General features: G+C 46.7%; 1 protein-coding gene across 2 annotated transcripts in view; it reads right to left on the reverse strand.

Moving 5' to 3' along the window:
- FNBP4 (formin binding protein 4) overlaps window positions 1-9,020 on the reverse strand; it is a 51,692-nt gene extending 42,672 nt beyond the window's left edge. The window contains exons 1-2 of one of the 2 annotated variants that reach the window (XM_012001455.1): window positions 8,620-9,020; window positions 6,763-6,855 (exon numbers count right to left, since the gene is read on the reverse strand). In XM_012001455.1, the coding sequence (XP_011856845.1) occupies window positions 6,763-6,855; window positions 8,620-8,845 (319 nt within the window). In that variant the 5' untranslated portion in view covers window positions 8,846-9,020. The remainder of the gene's footprint in view (window positions 1-6,762; window positions 6,856-8,619) is intronic. The other variant, XM_012001456.1, reaches the window with a different exon arrangement.
- Window positions 9,021-17,251: the final 8,231 nt, after the last annotated feature.

Here is a 17,251-nt window from a genome sequence, read left to right on the forward strand (position 1 = left end):
TTTTTTTTTTTTTTTGAGATGGAGTCTCATACTGTCACCCAGGATGGAGTACAGTGGCACAATCTCAGCTCAGTGCAACCTCCGCCTCCCAGGTTCAGGCAATTCTCTTGCCTCAGCCTCCCGAGTAGCTAGAATTAACAGGCACATGCCACCACAGCTGGCTAATTCTTGCACTTTTAGTAGACATGGGGTTTCACTATGTTGGCCAGGCTGGTCTCAAACTCCTGACCTCAAGTGATCTGCCCTCCTCGGCCTCCCACGGTGTTGGGATTACAGGCATGAGCCCTGCACCTGGCTTTTTTTTTTTTTTGATATGGAGTTTCGCTCTTCTTTCCCAGGGCTGGAGTGCAATGGTGCAATCTTGACTCACTGCAACCTCCGCCTCCCAGATTCAAGCAATTCTCCAGCCTCGGCCTCCTGAGTAGCTGGGATTACAGGCGTGCGCCACCACACCTGGCAAATTTTTTTGTATTTTTTAGAGATGGGTTTTCACCATGTTGGCCAAGCTGCTCTCACACTCCTAACTTCAAGTGATCGGCCTGCCTTGGCCTCCGAAAGTGCTGAAATTACAGGCGTGAGCCACCACGCCCGGCCCAATTTTCTTGATGTTCTGAACAAAAGGTATTCAGCTTTGTAAGAGCAGAACTACCAAAGGAGAAACTTCTGTATGAAAAAATGCTGCACTTTAGTATTCAGTACTGATGGATTCTGGAAAGGAGGGTGGGAAATTATATTTTTAAATAAAAATACTGGCTGGGCACAGTGGCTCATGCCTGTAATCCTAGCACTCTGGAACGCCAAGGCGGGCGGATGACCTGAGGTCAGGAGTGCCAGAGCAGCTTGGCCAACACGGTAACTGTCTCTACCAAAAATTCAAAAAAATTAGCTGGGGTTGGTGGTGCATGCCTGTAATTCCAGCTGCTCGGGAGGCTGAGGCAGGAGAATCACTTGAACGCAGGAGGCGGAGGTTACAGTGAGCCGAGGCTGTGCCATTGCACTCCAACCTGGGGAACAAGAACAAAACTCTATCTCAAAATAAATTAATTAAAAATAAAAACACTTCTAATGACAATCATAGATATAATCACTTTTGGTAAAAAGTTTCAATCAGGCAAGCTGCATGGTATTTTCATCACAAAATTCCCCAACAAGAGGTAGTTCCCCAGGTCCACAGGCAAAATAGGTTCTGCCTATTCCCTTTCTTCACCTAACAGCTTTTCACCTATGGACATAAAACTTCTTCTACACTCCTAAAAACATAATAAATTAGCCAAGAAAATGAAAATTATTAAGCCTAGTGTTTGTAAGAAATTCAGAGAGACATCATAAGTTGATCAAACTTTTTTTTTTTTTTGAGACAGTCTTGCTCTGTCGCCCAGGATGAAATGCAGTCGCACAATCTCGACTCACTGCAGCCTCTGTTTCCTGGGTTCAAGCAATTCTCCTGCCTCAGCCTACCAAGTAGCTGAGATTACAGGTGTGTGCCAATGTAATTTTTGTATTTTTTTGGTTTTTGGTTTTTTTTTGGAGATGGAGTCTCACTGTTGCCCAGGCTGGAGCGCAGCAGTGCGACCTCGGCTCACTGCAACCTCTGCCTCCCAGGTTCAAGCCATTTTCCTGCCTCAGGATCCCGAGCAGTTGGAATTACAGGCGTGCACCACCAACCCCAGCTAATTTTTTTGTATTTTTAATAGAGACGGGATTTCACCATGTTGGCCAGGCTGGCCTAGAACTCCTGACCTCAGGTGATTCACTTGCTTCAGGCTCCCAAAGTGCTGGGATTACAGGCGTGAGCCATCACGCCCAGCCTTTTGTATTTTCAGTAGAGACAGGGTTTCACCATGTTGCCAGGCTGGTCTCGAACTCTTGACCTCAGGTGAGCCACCTCCCTCAGCCTCCCATAGTGTTGGGATTACAGGCGGCAGCCACAGTGGCCGCCTAGATCCCACATATCTTAAGTGACATTTGGTAACAGGTTCCAAGAGCTACAAAACTCAAGTTTTTTTATACAGTCTCATCTTTGAGGCTAAAATACCAAGACATAACTCCAAAAAAACTTTGCTCAAAGCTTCTGGTGGCTTGCTTTAAACAACTAAAATCTGTAAACACTCAAATGCTCGCAAATAGTGGACTGGCAAAGCAAATTATAGGACATACCTGATTTATTACCATTTTGTGATAAATCAGACTATTATAGAATCACATGAAATATTACTAAAGGGATTAAAAGTAATGCTAAAGGAATAAAAGCAAGTCAAAAATACACACAAAATTTAATTAAACCTCAGAAAATACAGAGTATATACTGCTAACAGGCATGAAGTTAGAATAACACTGAAAATAAACGTTCACATTATCAGGTAAAATTGCTTTATCTTAGAAAAATCTTAGAGGCGGGGCGCAGTCGCTCACCGCTCTAATCCCAGTACTTTGGGAGGCTGAGACGAGCGGATCACGAGGTCAGGAGGTCAAGACCAGCCTGGCCAAGATGCTGAAACCCTGTCTCTACTAAAAATACAAACAAAAATTAGCTGGGCATGGTGGCATGCGCCAGTAATCCCAGTTACTAGCGAGGCTGAAGCAGGAGAATCGCTCTAACTTAGGCGACGGAGGTTGCAGTGAGCCAAGATCATGCCACTGCACTCCAGCCTGGGCAACAGAGCAAGACTCCATCTCAAAGTTAAACAAAAAAAAAAAAAGAGAGAGAGAAAAATCTTAGAAACAAAAACAACAGGATGGTCGTGATGGCTGACATCTATAATGCTAGCATTTTGGGAGGCCAAGTAAGGAGGATCACTTGAGCCTCCTTGAGACCAGCCTGGGCAACAGAGTGAGACGATGTCTATATAAAGAAAAAAAAATTTATTAAAAACAACAAAGCTGGTCAGGTGCCTCTGACCTATGAGCAGGTACTAAAGAACTCCAAGAATTTAATTTTTTTTTTTTTTTGAGACAAAGTTTCACTTGTTGCCCAGGCTGGAGTGCAATGGCGCAATCTTGGCTCACTGCAACCTCTGCCTCCTGGGTTCAAGTGATTTTCCTGCCTCAGCGTCCTGAGTAGCTGGGATTACAGGCATGTGCCACCATTCCCAGCTAGTTTTATATTTTTAGTAGAGACAGGGTTTCTCCATGTTGGTCAGGCTGGTCTTGAACTCCAGACCTCAGGTGATCCACCAGCATCAGCCTCCCAAAGTGCAGGGATTACAGGCGTGAGTCACAGCGCCTAGCCGTTTTTTTCTTTTTTGAGATGGAATCTTACTCTGTCACCCAGGCTGGGGTGCAATAGCGTGGTCTAGCTCACTGCAACCTCCGCCTCCCGGGTCCAAGCGATTCTCCCACCTCAGCCTCGCAAGTAGCTGGGACTACAGGTGCGTGCCACCATACCCAGCTAATTTTTGTATTTTTAGTAGAGATGGGGTTTCACCATGTTGGCCAGGCTGGTCTTGAACTCCTGACCTTGTCATCCGCCCACCTTGGCCGCCCAAAGTGTGGGATTACATGCGTGAACCACTGCGCCCGGCCTTGGTGTTTTTTCTTTGAGATGGAGTTTCGCTCTGTCACCAGGCTGGAGTGCAGTGGCACGATCTTGGCTCACTGCAACCTCCACCTCCCGGGTTCAAGTGATTCTCCCACCTCAGTCTCCTGAGTAGCTGGAGCTACAGGTGCGCGTCACCACACCCAGCTACTTTTTGTATTTTTAGTAGAGACGGGGTTTCACCACGTTGGCCAGGATGGTCTCGATCTCTTGGCCTTGTGATCTGCCTGCCTTAGCCTCCCAAAGTGCTGGGATTACAGGCCTGAGCCGCCGTGCCCCGCCTATTTTTTATATATATTTTTTTGACACAGGGTCTCATTCTGTCACCTAGGCTGGATTGTAGTGGCATGATCATATAGCTCACTGCCGCCTTGAACTCCTGGGCTCAAGCGATCCTCCTGCTTCAGTCTCCCAAATAGCTAGGACCACAGGTGATCAGCACGTCCAGCTCATTTTTAATTTTTTTTGTAGAGATGAGGGTCTCGGCCAGGCGCGATGGCTCATGCCTATAATCCCAGCACTTTGGGAGGCTGAGGCAGGTAGATTACTTGACATCTGGAGTTCCAGACCAACCTGGCCAACATGGCGAACGCTGTCTCTACTGAAAATACGAAAATTAGCTGGGCATAGTGGTGTGGGCCTGTAATCCCAGCTACTTGGAAGGATGAAGAAGGACAATTGCCGGAACCCAGGAGACAGAGGCTGCAGTGAGCTGAGATCACGCAGCCTAGGCACTCCAGCCTAGGCAACAGAGACACTGACTCAAAAAAAAAAAAAAAGAAAAAAAAAGAGATGAGGGTCTCTCTGCTGCCTAGGCTGGTCTTGAACTCTAGGCTTCAAGTGATCCTCCTAACTCAGCCTCCCAAAGCACTGGGATTACAGGCGTGAGCCACCATGCCTGGCAAGAATTTCATTTCTTTAAAAACTCCATTTTGGGGGGTGTTAAAAACTAAGCTCCTGGGCTGGGCACAAGGGCTCATGCCTGTAATCCCAGCACTTTGGAAGGCCAAGGAGGAAAAAAATCACTTAAATTCTGGAGTTGTAAGAACAAGTCCTTGACTACTATTAAGATTAAGATGTGTTGCAGGCTAGGCATGGTGGCTCAGACCTGTGATCACCGCACTTTGGGAGTCCAAGGCAGGTGGATCACTTGAGGTCAGGAGTTCAAGACCAGCCTGGCCAACATGGCAAAACCCTGTCTACTAAAAATACAAAAATTAGCCAGTAATCCCAGCTACTCAGGAGGGCCTGGCCAACATGGCGAAACCCCGTCTCTACTGAAAATACAAAAATTAGCCAGTAATCCCAGCTACTCAGGAGGGTGACGTAGGATAAATCAACCCGGGAGGCAGAGGTTGCAGTGAGCCAAGATCCCGCCACTGCACTTAAACTCAAACTCAAAAAAAAAAAAAGACTTGTTGCTACTTAAAGCCTGAGAAAGCATGGTCATTCTTCAGAGCCATAGTTTTTTTTTTTTCTTTTTGAGATGAAGTCTTGCTCTGTCGCCCAGGCTGGAGTGCAGTGGTGTGATCTCAACTCACTGCAAGCTCCACCTCCCAGGTTCACACCATTCTCCTGCCTCAGCCTCCCGAGTAGCTGGGACTACAGGCACCTGCCACCATGCCCAGCTATTTTTTTGTATTTTTAGTAGACACTGAGTTTCAACATGTTAGCCAGGATGGTCTCGATCTCCTGACCTCGTGATCCACCCGCCTCGGCCTACCAAAGTGCTGGGATTATAGGTGTGAGCCACTGCACCCGGCCCAGAGCCATAATTTTTAGCCGTCTTTTTTTGAGAGAGGTATTGACCCCTCAAACCTCAACATTCTTACTTACCTTTAAGAGATGATGCCACACAATTTGTGTATCAACTACCTATATCAGGCAGTAAATTATTTCTTAGGTATATACCTCTTATCGCTTGAATGTGCCCCTAAAAAGGATGTTTTGGAAATTAAATCCCCAGTGCAACAGTGTTGGGAGGTAGGGGCCTAATGGAAGGTGTTGACATCATGAGAGGACATTCAAACCACAGGAGTAATCAAGGAAGTTTCTCCTAGAAACATTTAAATTTATATTTTATGTATTTATTTGAGACAGGTTCTCACTCTGTCGCCCAGGCTGGAGTGCAGTGGCAAAACCTCAGTTCACTGCAACCTCCGCCTCCTGAGTAGTTGTGATTATAGGTGTGCGCCACCATGCCCAGATAATTTTTATGTTTTTAGTAGAGATAGGGTTTCACCATGTCGGCCAGGCTGGTCTCGAACTCCTTAATTCAAATGATCCGCCTGTCTCAGACTACCAAAGTGCTGTGATTACAGGCGTGAGCCACAGCTCCTGGCTAAATTCTACATATTTTAAATGTGTTAAGTCTCAAATGAAGTAACATGCAGTTTGCAAATACAAAATGGTATAATGTAGTTCTGAAATTTCTCTCACATTCAAATTTTAGCTTTCTAACTAACCCACACTGGGGTGTTTTGTTTGTTTGCCTTTTTTTAGGTGGCAAATGGTAGGAGAGAGGAATAAGCATCTATCATTTTAAGCATCAAATAGTATAAAAAGTATTCTGAACTGAAAAGAAATTACTACCAATTATAGAGTATTTAATATTAAAACACATTTTACTCTTCCAAGATACAGAGTGGAGAAAATTAACATTCTTGGCACTTACTATGTCACATCTGTAACTATCTCAGAGATAAAAGATCCATTTTACAGATTAATGAGGTTCAATCCAATTAGTAATTGTCCCAAAGTCTAAGTGTGAATGCCAGAGTGATGAATTGAACCCAGGTTTGTATACAAAACCACTGTTGCAACTACCACATTCGTTTGTACTTCAAAATATTTAATAAGCTCCATTTCCAGGTCCACCAATGTTTGTTAGGTAACCAATCAAGCCAGAGTGTTAGAAAAGAAATAGGAGTTGGCATGCCTAATGAACACCAAGCTAGTGGGAGGACCAGAAAACTAGTTATAAAACAGCATCAGGGAAAAAAATAGTAAAAAAAGGTTTTGGGTAAAGAAAAACAACAAATTTTCCACTGGTCAAAGTGTATACACATCAACATTCTCTCACAAACAAAAAAATCTTAAATCATATTTTTGGGAGAAATAACGTTAGCAACTGTAAAGCATTCAACAAAACATTCTATGTACAAACCCAACTTGACTTTAATGAAGGACGTGCAAGAAAAAATGTAAAAAACAAAACAAAATCATACCTGTTGCTTTAACAGCTGTGGGTCTAGTGGTCATGACTGGTTTTGGAGGATTCTGAACAACTCTAGGAACCTCCTGCACCGCTTCCTGTTCATCTGGATTAGAAAAAAAAAAAAAGAAAACTATAGTCAGATTCCAGACCAGAGAAAACACTAGAAGTGACAAATCACATCTGGATTAGAAAAAAAGAAAAAAAAGAAAGAAAACTGTAGTCAGATTCCAGAGAAAACACTAGAGGTGACAAATCAATCGTTCATTTAACCTTTCAGCTCTAAGTTCCATCAATTTAAAAAAAGTGCATTTCGGCTGCGCTCCCACCTGTAATCCCAGCACTTTGGGAGGCCAAGACGGGTGCAGGGGGTGTCACTTGAGGTCAGGGGCTCAAGACCAGTCTGGCCACCATGGTGAAACCCCATCTCTACTAAAAATACAAAATAAATAAATAAATAAATAAAAAGTAGCTGGGCGTGGTGGCACTCGCCTGTAATCCCAGCTACTCCAGAGGCTGAGGCAGGAGGATCGCTTCAACCCAGGAGGGAGAGGTTACTGCAGCCTGGGCCACAGAGGGAGACTTCATCTCAAAAAAAAAAAGGACATTTTGCTGACCCCAATAATTGGGAGATGATAAACACACAGAGCTGGAATCATTTTTTTTGTTTTATGAGATGGAGTTTCGCTCTTGTCGCCCATGCTGGTCAAACTCCTGACCTCAAGTGATCTGCCTACCTCGGCCTCCCAAAGTGCTGGGATTACAGGCATGAGCCACCTTGCCCTGGAGTCTTTCATCTGCCTACAAACTTCAACATCAAGGGAAGGTTCTGATCACGGTAAATCAACATTATTAATACAGCTTCATGGCCAGGCGAGGTGGCTCTCGCCTATACTGATCGCTTGAGCCCTGGAGTTCGAGACCAGCCCAGGCAACATGAGGAAACTCCGTCTTTACTTAAAATACAAAAATTAGTCGGGCATGGCGGCAGGATCCTGTAGTCCCAGCTACCCAGGAAGCTAAGGTGGGAAGACCGCTTGAACCCGAGAGGTGGAGGTTGCAGTGAGCCCAAGATCGCGCCACTGCACTCCAGCCTGGGCGACAGATTGAAACCTTGTCTCGAAAACACAAAACAAAACTCTTAAAAAGTTACACCTGCAATACCTACAAATACATACAAAAACAGTAAGTATTTTCCAGGCTATGATAGGACCTTTACAAGACACGCCAAACACTGCTATTGGCGGATTTTTTCCAATTAACGACCCAGCGTGATCTCTGAACATCCGAAACGGTAGCGGCTCCTCCCGCGCCTAGCCCCGCAGTCACTTTAAATCCAAGCACCACTCGGGTGAGAACCACACAAATACTTAGAAACCCACCAGCTCCATTTCTCCAGGAGTTTTGCTAGTGTAGGCATGCTTACTGGCTGGAATATTAAAAAGCTTTTTCTAAACGTCTCTATCCCCGTTTTGACAAAACCGAAAGGAGGCAGATGACGTGTGGAAAGGCCTGGTCCACAGTCACAGGCCGCGCACGCGGAAACTCATCCTCACATCCACTCTCTGCATTACCCAAAACCGACCTGGGGCGTTTGGGAGACTCAGGGTGCCCGAACCTCGGTTGTATTTCAAACGATCCTGGGGCAAGCCCCGCACCAGAGATGGCGCCTCGGGCTTGGCCCGGGCCGAGGGCGCAGAACACGGCCTGGCCCTTCTGCGGCCCGGAGCCCAGGACCGCCCCGCCTGCAGTCCCGCAGCAGGCAGGCCTCAGAAGCCGACCTCGCCCGCCTCCCTCGCTGGGTCTGGCCAGGCGCCCTGAGGAGCCTAGGCCGCAAGCCCTGAGCTCGAGTTCGGGTCCCCCCGCGCACCCTTGCCTTCTGAAGGCGAGTCGTCCGAGGCCGCGGCGGCAGTCACTGCGGTGGTGGTGGTCGTCGCCGCCGCCGGGGCGGGCTGGCTAGGGACCGCAGCCGTTGAGTCCGGCTCGGTGTCGGGTTCCGGCTCCGGGTCCCGGCCCGGCGTGCTGCCCCGAGGACCCGGCGGAGAGAGCTGCAGGATGGGCCTGCGGCCGGGTACCGCTCGGGACTTCTTCCCCATCGCGAGCTCGAGCGCGAGCAGCGAGCGTCGGGCGGCCGAGAGGGGCGGGCGCTGGGCGCTGGGCACTGCGACGCGTAATCAATATTCATGCACCGCGACACCGCCTACAGCCCGGATCCGCTTTCAACCGGCCGAGCGCGCGCTTGCGCAAGCGCCTCGGGCCCTTCAGTTCTTCTGGCTCCTCGTCACCGGGAGAAAGGGCGGGCCTACCCAGGGCGCTAGGTGATTGGCTGTTTTGACCCAGAGAACGGACCCGTGGCCAATGGAAAAGGAAAAAGGGTGAATGTCCAGCCAATAGTGGGGTAGGGCCTGAATTAGAATGACTTCCCCACTTCCGTCGGGTTCCACCCATGCGCTTTCCCCGAGCCTTTTCTTTACCCTCTTGTCCTCCATCTTGTGGCTATTCTTGGTCGAGCGTTCCATGTTGTTTGTCTTCTAGAAAGGTGTGCTTCCGGGCCGAGCGCGCTCACGCCTGTAATGCCAACACTTTGGGAGGCCGAGGCGGGTGGATCACGAGGTCAGGAGTTCAAGACCAGCTTGTCTAAGATGGTGAAACCCTGTCTGTAATAAAAATACAAAAAGAGTAGCCGGGCGCGGTGGCAGGCGCCTGTAATCCTAGCTAATCGGGAGACTGAGGCAGGCGAATCGCTTGAACCCGGCGGCAGAGGTTGCAGTGAGCCGATATCGCGCCACTGCACCCCACCCTGGGCGACAGAGTCAGACGGTCTCAAAAAAAGTAAAAAAAGAAAGGTGTGCTGTTTTCCGGGCCCTTCCCCAAGTTTCGCCCTGATTATCGTGGCTTACTTTGGGTATAGTATTGAACATTAAATAGGGCAGTGGGTCTTTTATGCTTTTGTAATTTCTTACAGCCCAAATAGATGTCTCATATTTTCTCGCTTATTAGCTGGGAAAAAACACGAGATATTCCACTGCCTACAAGGAAAAAGCCTAAAATTGTTGAGATGGAATACAGGAACCTTACCAGTTTTGTATCACTACTATCGTCAACCTGCTTTAATTAATTTACCCTTACTTTATAACACTGCCCCCTCTTCCGTCTCTTCTACCTGTGGAACCCGCCACTTGGAGCATCACCTCCCTGTTTTCCTTTGCACTGGCTGGAATGATTACTGCATCACATGATGGAAGTCTTTTATTCTTTCATCAAGGCGCAATGCAGACGCAGTGCAGGCGTGACCGCTCCTGCCCAGCCGCTTCCTGGCACTTGGCATCTTGTTGACATCCGTCTCCCCTCTAAACTAAGGAATGCGAGTGGTATTTATTTTTATATCCGCAGCAGCTCAGTTCCCACTAAAAATATCTAATACTTACTGAACTCCATGTGTCAGTCACCAAGCACTTTACACGTAGAATTGCATTTGATTCCCTTTTAAAATGATTATTTCGAATTTTATTTTTAAGTGTCTTGCTCTCTCATCCAGGTTGGGGTAACGTGGCATGTTCATAGCTCACTGCAGCCTCAAACTCCTGGGCTAAAGCCATCCTCTTGCCTCAGCTTACCGTGTAGCTAGGACTACAGTGGTGTGTGCCACCATGCCTGGCTTTTTAATTTTTTTTTTTTTTGAGACGGTGTCTCGCTCAGTCACCCAGTTGCCTGGGCCGCGGAGTGCAGTGGTGCAATCTCGACTTACTGCAGCTTCTGCCCTCCAGGTTCAGGCGACTCTCCTGCCTCAGCCTCCTGAGTAGTTGAGATAACAGGTGTCCACCACCAAGCCTGGCTAATTTTTTTATTTTTAGTATAGACAGGGTTTTGCCATATTGGTCAGGCTGGTCTCAAACTCCTGACCTCAGGTGATGCACCCGCTTTGGCCTCCCAAAGCGCTGGGATTACAGGCGTGAGCCACCATGCCCGACCCAATTTTTTAATTTTAATTTTAATTTGTTTTTGAGAGAGTTTCGCTGTGTTGCCAGGCTGGAGTGCAGTGGCATGATCTTGGCTCACTGCAGTCTTTGCCTCCCAGGTTCAAGCGATTCCCCTGCCTCAGCCTCCTGAGTAACTGGGACTAGAGGCGCGCACCACCTTGCCCGGCTAATTTTTTGTATCTTAGTAGAGACAGGGTTTCACCATATTGGCCAGGCTGGTCTAGATCTTCTGACCTCATGATCTGTCTACCTCGGCCTCCCAAAGTGCTGAGATTACAGATTTTTATTTTGTATACAGAGTCGCCCAGGTTGGAGAGCAGTGGCGTGATCTTGGCTCACTGCAACCTCCACCTTGTGGGTTCAAGTGATTCTCCCACCTCAGCCTCCCAAGTAGTTGGGACAACAGGCGCATGCCACCACCCCCACTAATTTTTGTATTTTTAGTAGAGACGAGGTTTCACCATGTTGGCCAGGCTGGTCTCGAACTCCTGACCTCAAGTGATCTGCATGCCTCAGCCTCCTAAAGTGCTGGGATTACAGGCGTGAGCCACCATGTCTGGCCTAATTTTTTTTTTTTTAGAGGGAGTTTTGCTCTTGTCACCCAGGCTGGAGTGCAATGGCACGATCTCAGCTCACTGCAACTTCTGCCTCCTGGGTTCAAGCAATTCTCCTCCCTCAGCCTCCTGAGTAGCTGGAATAATAGGCGCCCGCCACCACGCCCTACTAATTTTTTGTATTTTTAGTAGAGACGGGGTTTCACCATGTTGGCCAGGCTGGGCTCAAACTCCTGACTTCAGGTAATCCACTTGCCTCGGCTTCCAAGAGTGCTAGGATTACAGGTGTGAGCCACTGTGCCTGGCCCCAAGAATTTGCTGTTTTAAAGCTGTTAGCAATTTTCTACTTTATTTAATGAGAGACAACAGTAAAATAAGGAGTTTTGTATAGGAACTTGAAGCCAAACATCTGGATTGAAACTTTTCTTCAGCACCTTCCAGATACGAAGGCTCAGACAAATTTAACATCCCTAAACTTGTTTCTGCAACCACAAAATGCATTAGTACTAGTATCCATAGATCCATAGGGTTGTTATGAAGTTTAAATTGTATCATAGTTTTTTTTTTGTTTTTTGAGATGGAGTCTTGCCGTGTCACCAGGCTGGAGTGCAATGGCGTGATCTCGGCTCACTGCAACCTCCACCTCCCGGGTTCAAGTGATTCTCCTGCCTTAGCCTCCTGAGTAGCTGGGACTCCAGGTGCGTGCCACCACGTCCAGATAATTTTTGTATTTTTAGTAGAGACAGGGTTTCCCCGTGTTGGCCAGGTTGGTCTCAAACTCCTGACCTCAGGTGATCCGCCCACCTCAGCCTCTGACAGTGCTGGGATTACAGGCGTAAGCCACCATGCCGAGCCTGTGTCATAGTTTTAAGACCTTTGCATTGCACCTGGAAAAAAATAAACACTGGTAGCTGTGGAGTCCTAATAAGGGAAAAGGAGTCAGGCTGACAGTAGGGGAGAATGAAAAGAAAAAGTAGGTAAGCTCTAAGTCTGCTTTTCTTCATCATCCAGGACATATAGTCCTCCTGTGCAAGTAACTCACGATCTTCCTATGCCCAACTTATCACCAGAACCTTGGCTGATAGAGAAAAATGCAAGTTAGCTCAGTGCAACCCTGGCATTATCAAATACTGCATGTAGCCCTCTCCAGCATAAGCACCATTCTGTAAAATCCCTAGCAAGCATTTGTCTCCTTGCAGTCAGCTCCTCTCTTAGTGACATGCCTGTTGCATCCTTGGAATGTATTTTTATACTATCTGCCTTTGTTTACCTGTCTTGGTAAGTTCCTTTACCACCTCTGCAACACTGGCCCCAATTAGTTGTTACCTGACAGCAGCTATTATTACTATTAATGATCATTTTGTCTACACAAAAGTCCAGGTAATATTATAAAACTGGTTGGAACTAAGTTGAGATTATGAGCTAAACCAAAATGTATAGAAATGTGAAAGGCTGTTTTCCTTGGGGGAAACATACATTTCTGGAGGTGATGGTTATTTATGCTTATACCAAGGGTTCTCAACCATCTGGAGGGCATTAAAGCGATATAAAAATGCGAACCAGTTGGAGTGGGGTGGGAGTGCAGGACCTATATCAATGTACTTTATTTTAATGTAATTATTTGAAACAGGGTCTTGCTCTGTTGCTCAGGCTGGAGTACAATGGCATGATCATGGCTCACTGTAGCCTTTTCCTCTTGAGGCTCAAGGGATCCTCTCACCTCACCCTCCCGAGTAGCTGAGACTACAGGTGCATGCCACTAATCCCAGCTAATTTTTTATTTTTGGTAGAGATAGGGTTTTGCCATGTTGTCTGTGCTGGTCTGGAACTCTTGGGTTCAAGCTGTCCGCCCATCTCAGTCTCTGAAAGCATTGGGATTACAAGCGTGAGCCATTGCACTTTGCCAGTTTATGTATTATTTTGAGATGGAGTTTCATGCTTGTCGCCCAGGCTGGAGTGCAATGGTGCAATCTCAGATCACTGCAACCTCTGCCTCCCGGGTTCAAGCGATTCTCCTGCCTCAGCCTCCCAAGTAACTGAGATTACAGGTGTGCGCCACCACACCTGGCTAATTTTTTTATTTTTAGTAGAGATGGGGTTTCACCATGTTGGCCATGGCTGGTCTCAAACTCCTGAACCTCAGGTGATCCACCTGCCTCAGCCTCCCAAAGTGCTGGGATTACAGCCTCAAGTGAGCTACCGTGCCCGGCTGCCAATTTATTTTTAAGTAAAGACAGGGTCTTGTTTTGTTTCCCAGGATAGACTTAAACTCTTGGCCTCAAGCCATCTACCTTGGCCTCCCAAAGTGCTGGGATTATAGTTGTGATGAACTGCAACCAGCTTGCTTTTTTAAAAAGCTCCTTAGATTATTCTAATGCTTAGCCAGAGCTGATAACCATTGGTTTTTTTCCCCTAGCTTATTTGAGGCATAATTGATAAAAATTGTATATATTTAAGGTATATAATGTGATTTGATGTACATATACATAGTGAAATGATTACCACAATCAGTTATTCAATAAAATTTATAGGAGGGTGGACAGGCATGGTGGCTCACGCCTGTAATCCCGTAATCCCAGCACTTTGGGAGGCCGAGGCAGGCAGATCACAATGTCAAGAGATCGAGACCATCCTGGCCAACATGGTGAAACCCCGTCTTTACTAAAAATACAAAAATTAGCTAGGCGTGGTTGCATGTGCCTGTAGTCCCAGCTACTCTCGGGAGGCTGAGACAGGAGAATCACTTGAACCTGGGAGGCGGAGGTTGCTGTGAGCCGAGATCGCGCCATTGCACTCCAGCCTGGCGACAGTGTAATCCCAGCACTTCGGGAGGCTGAGGCAGGTGGATCACCTGAGGTCCGGAGTTCAAGACCAGCCTGACCAATGTGGTGAAACACCATCTCTACTAAAAATACAAAAATTAGCCGGGTGTGGTGGCATGCAGCTGTAATCTCAGGTACTCAGGAAGCTGAGGCAGGAGACTTGCTTGAACCTGGGAGGCAGAGATTGCAGTGAACTAAGATCGTGCCATCGTACTCCAGCCTGGGCGACAAGAGCAAAACTCCGTCTAAAAAAAAAAAAAAATTTACAGGAAGCCATTATTTTGGACTGAACTCCTGTACTAGGCCCCAACAGGCCATACCCAAATGGAGTTACTCATGTTAGAGTTCCATATCATTAAACTAAAATGAAGTTGTTTGGCTGGACACGATGGCTCATGCCTGTAATCCCAGCACTTTGGGAGGCTGAGATGGGGGGATCGCTTGAGTTCAGGATTTCAAGACCAGCCTGGGCAACATAGCAAGACCCCATCTCTATTAAAAAAAAAAAAAAATTAAGTGTTTATGTCACCATCTAGGAAATCAGGAGACAGAGATAATAGCCAAGTCCCCAAACAGGCCAGCTTTAGTCAGCATAAGGAAATCCCCTCTGTTTTAACCTTTACAAGGAAAGTAACTTTGAAACCATCTCCAGCCTGTTCAACATGGCAAAACTCCGTCTCTACAAAAAAATAATAAAAATTCGTCTGTAGTCCCAGCTACTCTGAAGGCTGAGGCAGGAGTCAATTGAGCCCTGGAGGTCCAGGCTGTAATGAGCCATGATTGCGCCACTGCAGTCCATCTGGGGTGTGAGAACAAGACCCTGCCTAAAGAAAAAAGGAAGCCACCAAGCTGTGTTTTGTTTTCTGCTTTCCTTAGCCCGTGTCTGTCTATAAGACCAACCTCCTCTGTTTAGCTTGGTGGAACACTCATTCTATTTTATAGAAGGAAGTGTTGCCCAATTCACACAAGTGATAAATAAAAGCTAATTAAGATCTTTAGGCTAGACGCAGTGGCTCATGCCTGTAATTCCAGCACTTTGGGAGGCTGAGGTGGGCGGATCACAAGGTCAAGAGTTCGAAACCAGCCTGGCCAACATGGTGAAATCCCATCTCTACTAAGAATACAAAAATTGGCCGGGCGCGGTGGCTCAAGCCTGTAATCCCAGCACTTTGGGAGGCCAAGACGGGCGGATCACGAGGTCAGGAGATCGAGACCATCCTGGCTAACACGGTGAAACCCCGTCTCTATTAAGAAATACAAAAAACTAGCCGGGCGAGGTGGCGGGCGCCCGTAGTCCCAGCTACTCAGGAGGCTGAGGCCGGAGAATGGCGTGAACCCAGGAGGCGGAGCTTGCAGTGAGCTGAGATCCGGCCACTGCACTCCAGCCTGGGCGACAGAGCGAGACTCCGTCTCAAAAAAAAAAAGAATACAAAAATTAGCCGAGCGCGGTGGTGGACACCTGTAGTCCCAGCTACTCCAGAGGCTGAGGCAGAATTGCTTGAAACCGGGAGGTGGAGATTGCAGTAAGCCAAGATCATTCCACTCCCATCCAGCCTGGGTGACAGAACAAGACTCCATCTAGAAAAAAAAATCTTTAAATTTGTTGCAATTTGTCTTTTGACAAAGTTAATTAACATATCCATCACCTCATATAGTTACCTTTTTGTTTGTGTATGGTGAGAAGCCTTAAGATATATTATCTTAGCAAATTTCAAGTGTACAATACAGTATGATTAAGTATAGTAATCATACTTATGTAAGTGAGTGTAGGTCTGGTGGCCACTTGGAGAGCCCCAAAACAACAGCAAGGTATGGTAGAAAGAAATTTACCAAAACTAGCAATGGGGAAATGGCTAGATTCACATCCAAAGCAACCACTTCAAATTTCTGGGGAGAAGGCAAGGGTTTAAAAAGGGAAACTTTCGATATTGGTGGCATGCAGGAGCTGTGCTGAGTACAAGGTCCGTGTGTCTCATTTTGGTGGCTATCTTGGGTCTCAGTCACCTGGAATGCAGGCACTGGTGTCATCTCAACAATGGCCAGGTGGTATTGTAGACTAACTACCTCGAGGTAATCTCTGGATTTTTGCAATTGGGTCTCCATGCTTGATCTTGAGATTAGCCCCTGGGTAAGCACATAATTAGGTACAAGCATGCAGTTAGATAAATGTGCATGGTATAATGGAGTGTATGGTGAGAAAGGGAAGAACATATTTCAAAGGAAGTACATTTCAAGGCTATATTTTAAGACTAAGGAGAAGAAAAAAAGATTTCTGCAGTAAGCTTCAAGGTTACATATTGAAACTAGGGAAAAAAGAGAAAAAAAATGGTATAAAATGCATTTTTCAGGCTAGACTGGTTATGAAACTGTCTTTGCAAAAATCTTAACTCAGAAAATGATGACAGTGAAAGGTGTCAGACCTAACTGACCCTATCGTGCTTCTAACCTCTCAGCTATCCTTGCTCATTCATTCCTAGGCATAGGCCAAGATACCTTCGGGAAGGAATTTAGTGTATAGTTTATGTAACAGGACTTCCCAAAAAGCTAAACTGTTCTTGTAAAACAAATGAAAGGCCACCAGCCACAAAGTCAGATGAGAGGGGTTGGATTTCTAAATATTACCAGCCATTTTTCTGGAGGTCATAAGATTTGAAACTTCCCTAATTATTCTTGAAGGTAACATCACTATTGTGAACCTAAAATAGGCCTTTTGAGATGTCTTTTCAGATTTTTCATTTCTCACCACCAGATGGTCCCACCTGGACCTGCCAACCAGTTCTGTGCATCCCCGACAGGAACTGACTCAGCAGAAGAGGACAGCTTCGACTCCCTATGAGCTCATCCCCAAGCCAACCAATCAGCACTCCTGATTCACTGGCCCCCTACCCACCAAATTCTCCTTAAAAACTCTGATCCCTGAGTTTTCGGGGAGACTGATTTGAGTAATAATAAAACTCCAGTCTCCTGCACAGCTGGCTCTGCGTGAATTACTCTTTTTTTTTTGAGACAGAATTTCACTCTTGTTGCCCATCCTGGAGTGCAATGGCGCAATCTCGGCTCACTGCAACCTCTGCCTCCCAGGTTCAAGCTATTCTTCTGCCTCAGCCTCCTGAGTAGCTGGGATTACAGGCGCACACCAGCACACC

The sequence above is a fragment of the Mandrillus leucophaeus genome, unplaced genomic scaffold (assembly GCF_000951045.1).
Source record: "Mandrillus leucophaeus isolate KB7577 unplaced genomic scaffold, Mleu.le_1.0 Scaffold66, whole genome shotgun sequence".
NCBI lineage: Eukaryota > Metazoa > Chordata > Mammalia > Primates > Cercopithecidae > Mandrillus > Mandrillus leucophaeus.